At 45.7% G+C, this 17500-nt stretch overlaps 1 protein-coding gene and 2 non-coding genes across 3 annotated transcripts; 1 reads left to right on the top strand and 2 right to left on the bottom strand.

Annotated features, from left to right (window-relative positions):
• Nucleotides 1-92: 92 nt before the first annotated feature.
• Nucleotides 93-164, bottom strand: TRNAQ-UUG (transfer RNA glutamine (anticodon UUG)). The gene has a single exon. It is a non-coding gene; the product is annotated as a tRNA-Gln (tRNA).
• Nucleotides 165-5384: 5220 nt separating this feature from the next.
• Nucleotides 5385-6354, top strand: LOC143030023 (uncharacterized). Its single transcript, XM_076193230.1, has 2 exons — nt 5385-5934; nt 6036-6354. The coding sequence occupies exons 1-2, from the start codon at nt 5385-5387 to the stop codon at nt 6110-6112; spliced, it is 627 nt and encodes a 208-aa protein (XP_076049345.1). The 3' UTR covers nt 6113-6354.
• Nucleotides 6355-9518: 3164 nt separating this feature from the next.
• TRNAQ-UUG (transfer RNA glutamine (anticodon UUG)) lies at nt 9519-9590 on the bottom strand. The gene has a single exon. It is a non-coding gene; the product is annotated as a tRNA-Gln (tRNA).
• Between the last annotated feature and the right edge of the window lie 7910 nt (nt 9591-17500).

A 17500-nucleotide genomic window follows, 5' to 3' on the forward strand; every position in this document is an offset into this window, starting at 1 on the left:
TCTGAATTAACAGTTTCACTGTTATCATAAGCGTCCCACGAAGAATGTCTTGTATCACTTTTTGACAACTCATCTTTCTTATAAGATGATTTAGGTCCCACCGAGACTCGAACTCGGATCGCTGGATTCAAAGTCCAGAGTGCTAACCATTACACCATGGGACCTGTATATCACATGGGGAACAAAACCAAATATGAGGTATCTTATGACATCAAGTTGGATGGCGCGGTGTGCCTTGCAGCGCTCCAACAAGGAGGTGTTCCGAACAGTCAAAACTCCAGAAACGATTCCTTTCAATTGAGGCGTCAATATGGACCAGAAGGTCAACTGCTTTGCTCTTTCATTGTGTCTTCTTCGATTCGATTGCAAAAATGTCGTAGGGGCAGAGCAACTGACCCGCGAGCATCCATTGAACTCTCCGACCTGCAGCCATTACACTGTCCTTTTGTTCTGACATGCGTAGTGCTTATTCTCTACACATTTCAAAGAGCAACAAAAGGACAAAAAGAAATAATAATAATAATGATATTCCTACAGAGGGCCGTTTCGGGAAGGAAAAGTGTAGTTGATCAAACATGTACAAAGTTGTCCCTTGCCGCTTACGGACAGCTTTGGTCAGGGACGATAAGGAAAGGAAAACGTGCAACTCTGGAAGTACCTGGAACGTATATCATTCTACTCGATCAGTTTCGATTTACGTTTTCATCAAGAGAATGACGTAAGTCGAGTTGAATGTTGTTCTTTTAATAAAGGGGTTCTCAACCCTTTTTCCATATATCTCATACTTATGTATTGGTGTTCTTTATCCCCCTGAAGACCAATTGAACACTGAATAGAATCAATAGACATTCACTACATCCCACTACTTTTTAGATTGTGGCCACGGTTGTAAAACTGTGGTTCCAAAGGAGGCCAGGAAACCTAGGTTAAGAACCATTGTTCTAAATCCTTCTCTTTCCCTTCCCATACATGGCTTCACAGATCTACACAGACTAACTGAAGTTTTAAATAAAAGTCAGCCAAGAGAATGGGCAAGGTTTAGAAGCGGATATTCCACTAGTTTTAACCTAAATGCAAACAAAGAGTATAGGCAGACTTCCTGTTGCTGATTTGAAGTACAGTTTGAACTTCTCTCTCACATGAAATGCTTCAAGATGTACCTCACCATTTCAAGGGAGAGGGAAGTTCAGACTGTACAGTTCAGCAACAGGAAGTCTGCCTTTGCTCTTTGCTGCACTGCCAGCGTCGCCTAGGTCCCACTTTACGCTTAGGCTTCGAGAAGGCAACATGATACAGTAAGTCTTTGTGTTCAGCTTTCGTGGATTTCAAAAACGCCTGAGACTCGGCAAAACAAATGTCAATAATAAGATCTGTACGCAAACAGGATACAAACAAAGACAGTGTAAGGCTTCTGTAGAATATGTACGTTGACTCGACTAAATGAAAATACAGAAGAAATATATTGAGAAAAGAAACCGCGGAACACAATCTCACGTTGTTTACAGCTTGCTTTGATTGAATTTTCAGAAAGTTTCGTTGTGAAGAGAAAGTTCTGATCGTAAATTGAAAATATCTTAATCACCCGAGCTTGTAGATAATATATAATTACATAGACAATTAATATTGCAATTGAAAAGAAGGAATATAAGTTGACACATGTGTGTGTGTGTGTGTGTGTGTGTGTGTGTGTGTGTGTGTGTGTGTGTGTGTGTGTAAAGTAAATATGTATATATACATATATATACATATATATATATATATATATATATATATATATGCGGAAAAAACCACCAAGGAAAAAGAAAAACTGATGACCAAGCGCTTTCGTCTATTCAGACATCCTCCATCTGAATAGACGAAAGCGCTTGGTCATCAGTGTTTTTTTTTTTTTTTTTTCTGTGGTTTTTCCGCATATTTAGTATCACAAGTTTATGTGATTGCTCATGTTATATATATATATATATATATATTTATATATATATATATATATATATATATATATATATATATATATATTTAAGATTATTTCAGACAAATGAGAGAGAATGCGGGTGGGGAAGGGCAAACGAAGATGTGTTAGGAATAGAGTTTATTGCCCTAACGTTGCGACCAACTTGGTGTTCTTCAGAGGACTACAGCATTACAGACGGATCACAATTCTTATATTCGTAGTGAGAGGGAACCCGCCAAGGTATGAGCGTCATGTTTTCCCTTTGGCTAACGATTTAATTATTAGGACACTTGCTGCTTTCGAGAGGCATTTAAATCCGTCTCTGTCGTTGTTGTTCTTGTTGGCGGCGATATGTGCAGCTTCCACAGTTTTTCTCATTTTCTTCTCAAATCCCTCGTGTAGAATTTCTGCGTTGTTCCAATCAGGCAGATGTCCACATTTGTCCAGGTGACGAACCAGGGAGTTAGATGTTCTATGAGCCCTGAGATCGTTTTTGTGCTCAATAAACGCTTGAATGAGCACAAAAACGATCTCAGGGCTCATAGAACATCTAACTCCCTGGTTCGTCACCTGGACAAATGTGGACATCTGCCTGATTGGAACAACGCAGAAATTCTACACGAGGGATTTGAGAAGAAAATGAGAAAAACTGTGGAAGCTGCACATATCGCCGCCAACAAGAACAACAACGACAGAGACGGATTTAAATGCCTCTCGAAAGCAGCAAGTGTCCTAATAATTAAATCGTTAGCCAAAGGGAAAACATGACGCTCATACCTTGGCGGGTTCCCTCTCACTACGAATATAAGAATTGTGATCCGTCTGTAATGCTGTAGTCCTCTGAAGAAGACCAAGTTGGTCGCAACGTTAGGGCAATAAACTCTATTCCTAACACATCTTCGTTTGCCCTTCCCCACCCGCATTCTCTCTCATATATATATATATATATATATATATATATATATATATATGTATGTATATATACATTTATGTATATATATATATATATATATATATATATATATATATTTTTTTTTTTTTTTTTTTTTTTTTTTTTTTTAAGTTCACAGCGACTTCTGCGTTCACGACTTTTTTGCTGAGAAGTTCTACATCTCTGATGATGGAACGGTGAGCAATGGGTAGCTCCCATAAAAGTTGTCCGAAAGACATAGAAAGTTCTTGTAGATGAAGAACACTTTATTAAAACAAGCTTTCGACCTACATAGGTCATCTTCAGGTTATGGTACAGGCAAGGAAGGGAACAGTTTATATACGGAACTAAATACAGAATGGAAGAAAAGGAGGAACGTGATTGGTCGAGGCTGGCCAATATAGATCTAGGCATTGACCTGGGATCCCGCTTGCGAACCTCCCTGAGCCGTACGCCGTTCGTCCTCTTCTCTATCTTATAACTATTTTGGAAATTTGTAAGGCTAGGAATTATGTACATATCTGTGATTTGTGAGTTGAGAGAAGGGTTTTTGTTTTTTATATAAAGGGCTTCCAATATACGTAGACGGGAGTAATCTCTTTCGATATGCAGGATGGAAGTTCCTCCGACTAGCATCGGATGTCGTGGAGCATCAACGACACGGCTACGAGTGATCATTTTGGAATAGACATGTCACTCACCGTAGCCCCGCCACAGTGGTCCAGAGAATAGGAAGGTGGAACCCGCCCAAGGCCAATTGGACGTTGTTCAAGGACAGAATGGCTCGCGAGGTCGTCACCGACGCTCTGGCCATGGGTGAGTTGGATGATGCGGAGGCCGCACTGGTCTCAGCTATTCATGCAGCGGCAGAGGAGGCAATACCTAAGAACGCCCTCAACAGGAGGAGACATCGTGATGGTTGGTACTACAACCAAGAGATCAGGAATGCCAACCACAGGGTCAACCGTCTACGAAAGATCCTGCGTAGACACCACAACCCTGCTAACCTGGCCAACCTCCGGAGTGCCGTCGAAGAGGCAAAGGAGACAGCTCGACGTGTGCGTAGCGAGAAGTGGCTGGAATGGTGCCAAAGATTTAGCGAGTCCACCACGCTAAAGGAACTTTGGAGGAAACTCCACATAGCGACCAGCCGTACCCCACCACGGCGCGCTCCCCGTGCACCACAGTGCGAGGCAGAAAATCTGGCGCAAGAATTTGCCAGACGCACGCACACAGCCACGCTACCCGCCGAGCTGCAGCAGAGGCATGCCATGCTACGTGAACCAAGAAAGGCAAGGGTACAATATGCCAAGGGTTCTCTCTGACACGGACACGCCATTCACCAACCATGAGCTACAATCCTCACGTAAGAGATCCTCCGACACTGCTCCGGGGAGCGACCTAGTGACGTACTCCATGGTTGCACACCTGGGGGATGCTGGAGAAGAAGCACTCCTCCAGGTGGTAAACAGTAGTTGGTCCTGTGGAAGATTTCCGTCCAACTGGAAGAGGGCTGACATCGTACCTATCCCCAAGCCCAGGGAACCTGGAAAGTATCGTCCTATCTCCCTGACGAGCTGCCTTGGAAAGACAATGGAAAAGATGGTTCTCCAAAGACTTTTGTGGAAACTGGGACCACCACAAGAGAACCTCTATGGCTTCACCAAAGGGGTGGGCACGGCTCAGTGCATCGCAACGCTCTTGAGCCATGTGGAGCAACGTCACGCCATGGTTGTCTTCTTTGACTTAGAGAATGCATTTGAGCTTGCCAGTCCCGCTGCAATTTTGGACAGTCTGGCTGCCAGAGGAGTACAGGGGAAACTGTTATAGTGGATAGCGGACTACCTCTCCAATAGAACTGCCAGAGTCCGTCTACAGGGAGTGGAGTCCTGCTATCACCCCCTGGAAAATGGTACACCCCAGGGTGGGGTTCTTAGTCCCATCCTGTTTAACGTGCTGATGGCGGAACTAATAGCCATCCCTCTACCTACAGGATGCCGCCTCCTATCATACGCAGACGATGTCGCGCTGGTGGTAGTAGGCAGAGGGACCAAGGTCAGGAGGACGCAAATGTGCCTCGACCGCATTTCTTCAAAATGCGAGGAGCTTGGCCTCAAGATCTCGCCACCAAAAACTAAAGCCATGTGTTTTGGCACTAGCGTGACGCCAAGGGACAGGCTCCTGCTGCAGGGACATGAGGTAGAGTGGGTCAGCACGCACATGTACCTTGGCGTCTGGCTTGACTCCAGGCTGTCCTTCCAGACTGAAGTGGCCTACGTCCTCAGTCGGATTAACGTACTGAAGTCCTTGGCGACCAGAGAGGCAGGTGCCAACAGCGCTGTCCTCCGGACATTCTACGTCAGCGCAATTCGACCGGTGATAGACTATGCCAGCAGTGCTCTGGCTGGTCTATCCGCAACACGGTTGGCTGGCTTGGAGGTAGTACAGAACCAGGCGCTGAGCGTAATACTGGGCGCGCCGCGCTGGACTCTGGTCGCCAATATGCAGCAAGAAGCGGGACTGGTGCCTATCAGTGCGAGGATCTCAGGACTGGTGGTAGCCTTCGCCATAAGAGTCATTCAGAGGGAACATGACTCGTTCCTGCGGCGAAGGCTAATCAGCGCCCTCCAGCAAGATCCGGATCTCTTCCCGCAGAAGAGGTGGTCAGCGAGGGTTGCACACCGCATAAGGGACCTTCACCTGCATGACCTTATCCTTCAGAAGAGGAGGGATGTGCCGGTGGAAGGTTATGTGCAGTCTCCCCCCTGGGAGAATCCACCGGCCAGAATCAGTGTGATGGCGTCACGACGCAGTACGCCGCTGCCGCGCCTGTGGGCGGATGCGGAGGCCACAATGAGATCTGTCGCCCAGGAAAACTGCGTCGTCTATTTCACAGACGGCTCCGTGGATCCCGTACACAACGTGGCAGGTGCAGCGTTTGTCACGAAGGACGAGCAACAGGGAGTAAGGGTGTTGGGCACTCGCTGCTCGACGCAAGCAGAGGGTGTTGCAGTGGGTCTAGCATTGACCCATGCTCTCAACACCCACCAACGTAATGTAGTTGTGCACACAGATAGTTTAGCTCTGTTGCAATTAATATCTAAAATTTATCATAATGACCATAAAAAACTAATGACCTCGCTGTTATTTCAGCTCAAGGCCCTCCGTCAGCAAGGGAGATCAGTCGTCCTCAACTGGGTGCCGGGACACATCGGCATCCAGGGAAATGAAGCGGCAGACAGGGTGGCCAGAAGAGCGGCCACAGGGGACATGGAAGGCGGAATCGGTGTCCTCCCGAGCCGAACTGAGATCTTGGCCATTGCAACGAGAACGATGGCCAAGAGGGAGCTGCAAAACCATAGGAACCTGACAGCCCAGAGGCCGTCAGCACGCTGGTATCAAGTTGCCACAGCGTATGAGCGACTGACCCCTGGAGTCCGTCTCTCCAGGATAGAGGAAGTCACCCTTCATCGCCTCCGTCTCGGGTATCGATGTTTCTCGGAGGTGACGGGACAGCCGGAGGCCTGCATCCACTGTGGAGAGGCCGGCACAAACGGGCTAGATCATTATGTGGCCCTTTGCCCAGCGACCAGATTTCTGCGTGCGGGCCCCAGGACCTCGGCTCATCCGTCGACTGACAATGTCACTTACCTCGTATCAGCTGGGACGCCTCCTTCAAGTGCCGCCCCCCAGATGATGCGGATGGGTTCTGTTTGACTGTACTCTCTTGCTGATTTTTGACTTATGACACATTACAACTTAAGCCAAGGACTAATGCTCTTTTTTTTCACCTAGGTAACTGCGCAGGATGCCTTGAACCGACCGGATGAGACGCGACGAGTGCAAAGGATACCAACCACGTCGGCTGGGAAGTCTACTTCAAGTGCCAGTCCCAGAGGATACGGATGGGTTCTTAACTGTACTCACTTGAAATATTGACTTATAGCTCACCACAACAATTCAAGCCAAAGTACTAATACCTTCTCCTTTTCACTTAGGTAACTGCGCATGATGCCTTGGACTGGACCTGATGGGACGCGACGGGTGCAGGAACTAACCACGTCGGCTGGACCGGATGGGACGCGACGGACACATAGGACACTAACCACGCCGGCTAGACCGTGGAGACCGACCAGGACCGTGCAGCGCTACAAATATTGACATAATTCTAACCAATTAAACATATTTACACGTAACTTTTATTGTAAAAGGCATACTTATATGCCTTCAAGGAGTAATGGGTAGAGACCCAAACAAGATGTACTTCTTGTGATCAATAAATGTAAAAATTAACGGCGTACGGCTCAGGCAGGTTCGCAAGCGGGATCCCAGGTCAATGCCTAGATCCCTATTGGCCAGCCTCGACCAATCACGTTCCTCCTTTTCTTCCATTCTGTATTTAGTTCCGTATATAAACTGTTCCCTTCTCTGCCTGTACCATAACCTGAAGATGACCTATGTAGGTCGAAAGCTTGTTTTAATAAACTGTTCTTCATCTACAAGAACTTTCTATGTCTTTCGGACAACTTTTATGGAAGCTACCCATTGCTCACCGTTCCATCATCAGAGATGTAGAACTTCTCAGTAAAAAAGTCGTGAACGCAGAAGCTGCTGTGAACTTCAATCAAAATTGTCTACATGAGAACCTGCTACCGAAATACACCAATATATATATATGTGTGTGTGTGTGTGTGTGTGTGTGTGTGTGTGTGTGTGTGTGTGTGTGTGTGTGTGTGTGTGTGTGTGTGTGTGTGTGTGTGTGTGTGTGTGTGTGTGTGTGTGTGTGTGTGTATTTACCTAGTTGTAATATACGGGTGGGGAGCTATGCTCGTGGTGACCCGTCTTTGTATCTCTCCGCATCAAGTTTTATCTTAAAATCTTGTATAGTGTTTGCACATACTGTTTTGTTGTCTAATTTATTCCGTGTATTTATTGCTCTATGTGGGAAACTGTTCCTTTTCAAGTTTTTTCTATAACTATCCTTTTTCAATTTTTTTCCGTGTCCTCTCGTTTTACTGTTTTCCCACACTAACAGGTCGTTCCTGTCTAAAACTTCCATTCCTTTCATTATTCTGTAGATAGTCAGCAAATCTCCTCTTTCTCTTCTTTGTTCCAGAGTTGGTAGGTTCAATTTGGATAGTCTTTGCTCATATGTTAGTTCAGCGAGAGTCGGTGCTAGTTTGGTTGTCGCTCTTTGTAATCTTTCTAGTTTCTTAATATTCTTTTTGGTACTGTGTGTCCAAAGTGATGCTGCGTACTCAAGTTTTGGTCTTATTAGTGTAGTTAGTATTTTCTTTATCATTTCTTCGTCCATATAAGCAAATGCCACTTTGATTGCTCTCAATAAGCTGTAGCGCTCTCAATAAGCGTTCCGGGTATGCAGTGAAGAACATATTGACAGAGAAGTCAAATACATTTTTAAAGTGTTCTCAGGACTTAAATATCCAGAAGGGTTACTTCATAGTTTGGAGAAAATAGCACTTAGAATAATGGAAAAAAGAAAGGATGAGATAAAGGAGACTAAGGAAGGTGGCTTTATTGTAGTTCCCAACTCCAAGTACACAGAAGAGCTAGGACATTTGCTCCGCAGAGCAGGGCTGAAGATCGCCAGTACATCCAGTACGAAGATAGGTGAAGTAGTGAGAAGTAAGGGTAGAAAAGAACATAATAACAACAGCATGGTTTACAGAATCCCATGTGGTGGCTGTGACTTAAACTACTTTGGGGAGACAGGAAGAGGCATACACAAGCGGACATATGAGCACAAGAGCGACCTGAGGGCCCACCGAACATCAAACGCCCTGGTGGTTCATGCGGAGAAATACGGACATTTACCTAACTGGGACGGAGTGGAAATATTAAAACAAGGGTTACACAAGAAAAAACGAAAAATAGTAGAGGCAGCTTTTATAGCATCCCAGCCCTGCTGTAACCATTGTGATGGTTTTATTAAGAAAGACTAACAAAATGAAAGTGGAAAAGATGAGAAAGGAGGAACTTGACAGGAGATCCAAGAACGAGGTCCTTGGATGCAAGAGGAATAGCTGTTGAGCAAGGAGGAGAGAGGGCAAAAGATAAAAGTGAATGGAGGATGGCTACATATGGATGACAGGACTATGTGGCCTTAAGGGATGCTCTTATATGTTCTGAAGTTATGTCGAGATATAATGAAACGCTGGGGTTTAACCAGCACTGTCGAGGCCTGCTGTGGAAAGATTTTGTCTCGCTGGATTGGCTATGATCCGAGCAGTGTGGCAGGGGCCTGCAGGGATGGGAGGGGCGTTAAATGTAAGGGAGAAAGGTTATATGGCATATACTCGAATACTTCTATTCAATCACACATACGCATATGTATGTACATATATATATATATATATATATATATATATGTATATATATATATATATATATATATATATATACATGTAGAGAATTACATAGGTATTAATATAGATCAATTCACATCAATATACTAGAAAGAAATCGATGATAGATAAGAATTGAAGTAGTTTCTCGATTATACTGGCATCTGAATTAACAGTTTCACTATCATCAGCGTCCCACGAAGAATGTCTTGTATCACTTTTTGACAACTCATCTTTCTTATTAGATCAGTATAATTTTAAAAGATGATTTAGGTCCCACCGAGACTCGAACTCGGATCGCTGGATTCAAAGTCCAGAGTGCTAACCATTACACCATGGGACCTGTTTGTGAAATAAGGAACAAAACCAAATATAAGGTATCTTATGACACCAAGTTGGATGGCGCGGTGTACCTTGCACCGCTCCAACGAGGAGGTCTTCCGAACAGTCAAAACTCCCGAAACGATTCCTTTCAATTGAGGCGTCAATGTGGACCAAAAGATCAACTGGTTTGCTCTTTCATTGTGTCTTGTTCGATTCGATTGCAAAAATGTCGTAGGGGCAGAGCAACTGACCCGCGACCATCGATTGAACTCTCCGACCTTCAGCCATTACACTGTCCTTTCGTTCTGACATGCGTAGTGCATATTCTCTACACATTTCAAAGAGCAACAAAAGGACAAAAAGAAATAATAATGATAATATTCCTACAGAGGGCCGTTTCGGGAAGAAAAAGTATAGTTGATCAAACATGTACAAAGTTGTCCCTTGCCGCTTACGGAGAGCTTTGGTCAGGGACGACAAGGAAAGGAGAACGTGCAACTTTGGAAGTACCTGGAACGTATATCATTCTACTCGATCAGTTTCGATTTAGGGTTTTATCAAGAGAATGACGTAAGTCGAGTTGAGTGTTGTTCTTTTAATAAAGGGGTTCTCAACCCTTTTTCCATATATCTCATACTTAGGTATTGGTGTTCTTTATCCCCCTGAAGATCAATTGAACACTGAATAGAATCAGTAGACATTCACTACATCCCACTAGTTTTTAGATCTACACACAGACTAACTGAAGTTTTAAATAAAAGTCAGCCAAGAGAATGGGCAAGGTTTAGAAGCGGATATTCCACTAGTTTTAACCTAAATGCAAACAAAGAGTATAGGCAGACTTCCTGTTGCTGATTTGAAGTACAGTTTGAACTTCTCTCTCACATGAAATGCTTCAAGATGTACCTCACCATTTCAAGGGAGAGGAAAGTTCAGACTGTACAGTTCCGCAACAGGAAGTCTGCCTTTGCTCTTTGCTGCACTGCCAGCGTCGCCTAGGTCTCACTTTACGCTTAGGCTTGGAGAAGGCAACATGATACAGTAAGTCTTTGTGTTCAGCTTTCGTGGATTTCAAAAACGCCTGACACTCGGCAAAACAAATGTCAATAATAAGATCTGTACGCAAACAGGATACAAACAAAGACAGTGTAAGGCTTCTGTAGAATATGTACGTTGATTCGACTAAATGAAAATGCAGAAAAAATATATTGAGAAAAGAAACCGCGGAACACAATCTCACGTTGTTTACAGCTTGCTTTGATGGAATTTACAGAAAGTTTCGTTGTGAAGAGAAAGTTCTGATCGTGAATTGAAAATATCTTAATCACCCGAGCTTGTAGATAATATATAATTACATAGACAAATAATATTGTTATTGAAAAGAAGGAATATAAATTGACACATGTGTGTGTGTGTGTGTGTGTGTGTAATATGTATATATACATATACATATATATATATATATATATATATATATATATATATATATATATATATATGCGGAAAAAACCACCAAGGAAAAAGAAAAACTGATGACCAAGCGCTTTCGTCTATTCAGACATCCTCAGGGTACATAAATAGACGAAAGCGCTTGGTCATCAGTTTTTTTGTTTTTTTTTTCTTAGTGGTTTTTCCGCATATTTAGAATCACGAGCTTATGTGATTTCTCATGCATATATATACATATATATATATGTATATATATATATACACATATATATTTTTTTTTTTTTTTTTTTTGTTTTTTTTTTTTTCCTTAAGTTCACAGCGACTTCTGCGTTCACGACTTTTTTGCTGAGAAGTTCTACATCTCTGATGATGGAACGGTAAGCAATGGGTAGCTCCCATAAAAGTTGTCCGAAAGACATAGAAAGTTCTTGTAGATGAAGAACACTTTATTAAAACAACCTTTCGACCTACATAGGTCATCTTCAGGTTATGGTACAGGCAAGGAAGGGAACAGTTTATATACGGAACTAAATACAGAATGGAAGAAAAGGAGGAACGTGATTGGTCGAGGCTGGCCAATAGGGATCTAGGCATTGACCTGGGATCCCGCTTGCGAACCTGCCTGAGCCGTACGCCGTTCGTCCTCTTCTCTAACTATCTTATAACTGTTTTGGGAATGTGTAAGGCTAGGAATTATGTACATATCTGTGATTTGTGAGTTGAGAGAAGGGTTTTTGTTTTTTATATAAATGGCTTCCAATATACGTAGACGAGAGTAATCTCTTTCGATATTCAGGATGGAAGTTCCTCCGACTAGCATCGGATGTCGTGGAGCATCAACGACACGGCTACGAGTGATCATTTTGGAATAGACATGTCGCTCACCGTAGCCCCGCCACCCCCAGTGGTCCAGAGAATAGGAAGGTGGAACCCGCGCAAGGCCAATTGGACGTTGTTCAAGGACAGAGTGGCTCGCGAGGTCGTCACCGACGCTCTGGCCATGGGTGAGTTGGATGATGCGGAGGTCGCACTGGTCTCAGCTATTCATCCAGCGGCAGAGGAGGCAATACCTAAGAACGCCCTCAACAGGAGGAGACATCGTGATGGTTGGTACTACAACCAAGAGATCAAGGATGCCAACCACAGGGTCAACCGTCTACGAAAGATCCTGCGTAGACACCACAACCCTGCTAACCTGGCCAACCTCCGGAGTGCCGTCGAAGAGGCCAAGGAGACAGCTCGACGTGTGCGTAGCGAGAAGTGGCTGGAATGGTGCCAAAGCTTTAGCGAGTCCACCACGCTAAAGGAACTTTGGAGGAAACTCCACATAGCGACCAGCCGTACCCCACCACGGCGCGCTCCCCGTGCACCACAGTGCGAGGCAGAAAATCTGGCGCAAGAATTTGCCAGACGCACGCACACAGCCATGCTACCCGCCGAGCTGCAGCAGAGGCAGGCCATGCTACGTGAACCAAGAAAGGCCAGGATACAAGCTGCCATGGGGTCTCCGGGTGACACGGACACGCCATTCACCATCCATGAGCTACAAGCCTCACGTAAGAGATCCTCCGACACTGCTCCGGGGAGCGACCTAGTGACGTACTCCATGGTTGCACACCTGGGGGATGCTGGAGAAGAAGCACTCCTCCAGGTGGTAAACAGTAGTTGGTCCTGTGGAAGACTTCCGTCCAACTGGAAGAGGGCCGACATCGTGCCTATCCCCAAGCCCAGGGAGCCCGGAAAGTATCGTCCTATCTCCCTGACGAGCTGCCTGGGGAAGACCATGGAAAAGATGGTTCTCCAAAGACTTTTGTGGAAACTGGGACCACCACAAGAGAACCTCTATGGCTTCACCAAAGGGGTGGGCACGGCTCAGAGCATCGCAACGCTCTTGAGTCATGTGGAGCAACGTCACGCCATGGTTGTCTTCTTCGACTTAGAGAAGGCATTTGAGCTTGCCAGTCCCGCTGCAATTTTGGACAGTCTGGCTGCCAGAGGAGTACAGGGGAAACTGTTACAGTGGATAGCGGACTACCTCTCCAATAGAACTGCCAGAGTCCGTCTACAGGGAGTGGAGTCCTGCTATCACCCCCTGGAAAATGGTACACCCCAGGGTGGGCTTCTTAGTCCCACCCTGTTTAACGTGCTGATGGCGGAACTAATAGCCATCCCTCTACCTACAGGATGCCGCCTCCTATCATACGCAGACGATGTCGCGCTGGTGGTAGTAGGCAGAGGGACCAAGGCCAGGAGGACGCAAATGTGCCTCGACCGCATTTCTTCAAAATGCGAAGAGCTTGGCCTCAAGATCTCGCCACCAAAAACTAAAGACATGTGTTTTGGCACAAGCGTGACGCCGAGGGACAGGCTCCTGCTGCAGGGACATGAGGTACAGTGGGTCAGCACGCACATGTACCTTGGCGTCTGGCTTGACCCCAGGCTGTCCTTCCAGACTGAAGTGGCCTACATCCGGGAAAGGGTCCTCAGTCGGATTAACGTACTGAAGTCCTTGGTGACCAGAGAGGCAGGTGCCAACAGCGCTGTCCTCCGGACATTCTACGTCAGCGCAATTCGACCGGTGATAGACTATGCCAGCAGTGCTCTGGCTGGTCTATCCGCAACACGGTTGGCTGGCTTGGAGGCAGTACAGAATCAGGCGCTGCGCGTAATACTGGGCGCGCCGCGCTGGGCTCTGGTCGCCAATATGCAGCAAGAAGCGGGACTGGTGCCTATCAGTGCGAGGATCTCAGGACTGGTGGTAGCCTTCGCCATAAGAGTCATTCAGAGGGAACATGACTCGTTCCTGCGGCGAAGGCTAATCAGCGCCCTCCAGCAAGATCCGGATCTCTTCCCGCAGAAGAGGTGGTCAGCGAGGGTTGCACACTGCATAAGGGACCTTCACCTGCATGACCTTATCCCTCAGAAAAGGAGGGATGTGCCGGTGGAAGGTTATGTGCAGTCTCCCCCTGGGAGAATCCACCGGCCAGAATCAGTGTGATGGCGTCACGACGTGGTACGCCGCTGCCGCGCCTGTGGCCGGATGCGGAGGCCACAATGAGATCTGTCGCCCAGGAAAACTGCGTCGTCTATTTCACAGACGGCTCCGTGGATCCCGTACACAACGTGGCAGGTGCAGCGTTTGTCACGAAGGACGAGCAACAGGGAGTAAGGGTGTTGGGCACTCGCTGCTCGACGCAAGCAGAGGGTGTTGCAGTGGGTCTAGCATTGACCCATGCTCTCAACACCCACCAACGTAATGTAGTTGTGCACACAGATAGTTTAGCTCTGTTGCAATTAATATCTAAAATTTATCATAATGACCATAAAAACCTAATGACCTCGCTGTTATTTCAGCTCAAGGCCCTCCGTCAGCAAGGGAGATCAGTCGTCCTCAACTGGGTGCCGGGACACATCGGCATCCAGGGAAATGAAGCGGCAGACAGGGTGGCCAGAAGAGCGGCCACAGGGGACATGGAAGGCGGAATCGGTGTCCTCCCGAGCCGAACTGAGATCTTGGCCATTGCAACGAGAACGATGGCCAAGAGGGAGCTGCAAAACCATAGGAACCTGACAGCCCAGGTATCAAGTTGCCACAGCGTATGAGCGACTGACCCTTGGAGTCCGTCTCTCTAGGATAGAGGAAGTCACCCTTCATCGCCTCCGTCTCGGGTATTGATGTTTCTCGGAGGTGACGGGACAGCCGGAGGCCTGCATCCACTGTGGAGAGGCCGGCGCAAACGGGCTAGATCATTATGTGGCCCTTTGCCCAGCGACCAGATTTCTGCGTGTCACTTACCTCGTATCAGCTGGGACGCCTCCTTCAAGTGCCGCCCCCCAGATGATGCGGATGGGTTCTGTTTGACTGTACTCTCTTGCTGATTTTTGACTTATGACACATTACAACTTCAGCCAAGGACTAATGCTCTTTTTTTTCACCTAGGTAACTGCGCAGGATGCCTTGAATCGACCGGATGAGACGCGACGAGTGCAAAGGATACCAACCACGTCGGCTGGGAAGTCTCCTTCAAGTGCTAGCCCCAGAGGATACGGATGGGTTCTTAACTGTACTCACTTGAAATATTGACTTATAGCTCACCACAACAACTCAAGCCAAAGGACTAATACCTTCTCCTTTTCACTTAGGTAACTGCGCATGATGCCTTGGACTGGACCGGATGGGACGCGACGGGTGCAGGAACTAACCACGTCGGCTGGACCGGATGGGACGCGACGGACACATAGGACACTAACCACGCCGGCTAGACCGTGGAGACCGACCAGGACCGTGCAGCGCTACAAATATTGACATAATTCTAACCAATTAAACACATGTACACGTAACTTTTATTGTAAAAGGCGTACTTGTATGCCTTCTAGGAGTAATGGATAGAGACCCAAACAAGGTGTACTTCTTGTGATCAATAAATGTAAAAATGAACGGCGTACGGCTCAGGCAGGTTCGCAAGCGGGATCCCAGGTCAATGCCTAGATCCCTATTGGCCAGCCTCGACCAATCACGTTCCTCCTTTTCTTCCATTCTGTATTTAGTTCCGTATATAAACTGTTCCCTTCTCTGCCTGTACCATAACCTGAAGATGACCTATGAAGGTCGAAAGCTTGTTTTAATAAAGTGTTCTTCATCTACAAGAACTTTCTATGTCTTTCGGACAACTTTTATGGAAGCTACCCATTGCTCACCGTTCCATCATCAGAGATGTAGAACTTCTCAGTAAAAAAGTCGTGAACGCAGAAGCTGCTGTGAACTTCAATCAAAATTGTCTACATGAGAACCTGCTACCGAAATACACCAATATATATATATATATGTGTGTGTGTGTGTGTGTGTGTGTGTGTGTGTGTGTGTGTGTGTGTGTGTGTGTGTGTGTGTGTGTGTGTGTGTGTGTGTGTGTGTGTGTGTGTGTGTGTGTGTGTGTGTGTGTGTGTGTGTGTGTGTATTTACCTAGTTGTAATATACGGGTGGGGAGCTATGCTCGTGGTGACCCGTCTTTGTATCTCTTCGCATCAAGTTTTATCTTAAAATATTGTATAGTGTTTGCACATACTGTTTTGTTGTCTAATTTATTCCATGTATTTATTGCTCTATGTGGGAAACTGTTCCTTTTCAAGTTTTTTCTATAACTATCCTTTTTCAATTTTTTTCCGTGTCCTCTCGTTTTACTGTTTTCCCACACTAACAGGTCGTTCCTGTCTAAAACTTCCATTCCTTTCATTATTCTGTAGATAGTCAGCAAATCTCCTCTTTCTCTTCTTTGTTCCGGAGTTGGTAGGTTCAATTTGGATAGTCTTTGCTCATATGTTAGTTCAGCGAGCGTCGGTGCTAGTTTGGTTGTCGCTCTTTGTAATCTTTCTAGTTTCTTAATATTCTTTTTGGTACTGGGTGTCCAAAGTGATGCTGCGTACTCAAGTTTTGGTCTTATTATTGTAGTTAGTATTTTCTTTATCTTTTATCATTTCTTCGTCCATATAAGCAAATGTCACTTTGATTGCTCTCAATAAACTGTAGCACTCTCAATAAGCGTTCCGGGTATGCAGTGAAGAACATATTGACAGTGAAGTCAAATACATTTTTAAAGTGTTCTCAGGACTTAAATATCCAGAAGGGTTACTCCATAGTTTGAAGAAAATAGCACTTAAAATAATGGAAAAGAGAAAGGATGAGATAAAGGAGACTAAGGAAGGTGGCTTCATTGTAGTTCCCAACTCCAAGTACACAGAAGAGCTAGGACATTTGCTCCGCAGAGCAGGGCTGAAGATCGCCAGTACATCCAGTACGAAGATAGGTGAAGTAGTGAGAAGTAAGGGTAGAAAAGAACATAATAACAACAGCATGGTTTACAGAATCCCATGTGGTGGCTGTGACTTAAACTACTTTGGGGAGACAGGAAGAGGCATACACAAGCGGACATATGAGCACAAGAGCGACCTGAGGGCCCACCGAACATCAAACGCCCTGGTGGTTCATGCGGAGAAATACGGACATTTACCTGACTGGGACGGAGTGGAAATATTAAAACAAGGGTTAGACAAGAAAAAACGAAAAATAGTAGAGGCAACTTTTATAGCATCCCAGCCCTGCTGTAACCATCGTGATTGTTTTATTAAGAAAGACTAACAAAATGAAAGTGGAAAAGATGAGAAAGGAGGAACTTGACAGGAGATCCAAGAATGAGGTCCTTGGATGCAAGAGGAATAGCTGTTGAGCAAGGAGGAGAGAGGGCAAAAGATAAAAGTGAATGGAGGATGGCTACAAATGGATGACAGGACTATGTGGCCTTAAGGGATGCTCTTATATGTTCTGAAGTTATGTCGAGATATAATGAAACGCTGGGGTTTAACCAGCACTGTCGAGGCCTGCTGTGGAAAGATTTTGTCTCGCTGGATTGGCTTTGATCCGAGCAGTGTGGCAGGGGCCTGCAGGGATGGGAGGGGCGTTAAATGTAAGGGAGAAAGGGCATATGG

This window comes from Oratosquilla oratoria, chromosome 11 (genome assembly GCF_046742065.1).
Source record: "Oratosquilla oratoria isolate Oo_2021 chromosome 11, ASM4674206v1, whole genome shotgun sequence".
NCBI classification, from domain to species: domain Eukaryota; kingdom Metazoa; phylum Arthropoda; class Malacostraca; order Stomatopoda; family Squillidae; genus Oratosquilla; species Oratosquilla oratoria.

Bases quoted from the DNA above. Each gene is read 5' to 3' on its own strand.
- LOC143030023 (XM_076193230.1), top strand. From the start codon at position 5,385: ATGCAGCAAGAAGCGGGACTGGTGCCTATCAGTGCGAGGATCTCAGGA. The intron at 5,935-6,035 runs GTAATGTAGTTG...CTGTTATTTCAG, and splicing joins TGCTCTCAACACCCACCAAC to CTCAAGGCCCTCCGTCAGCA.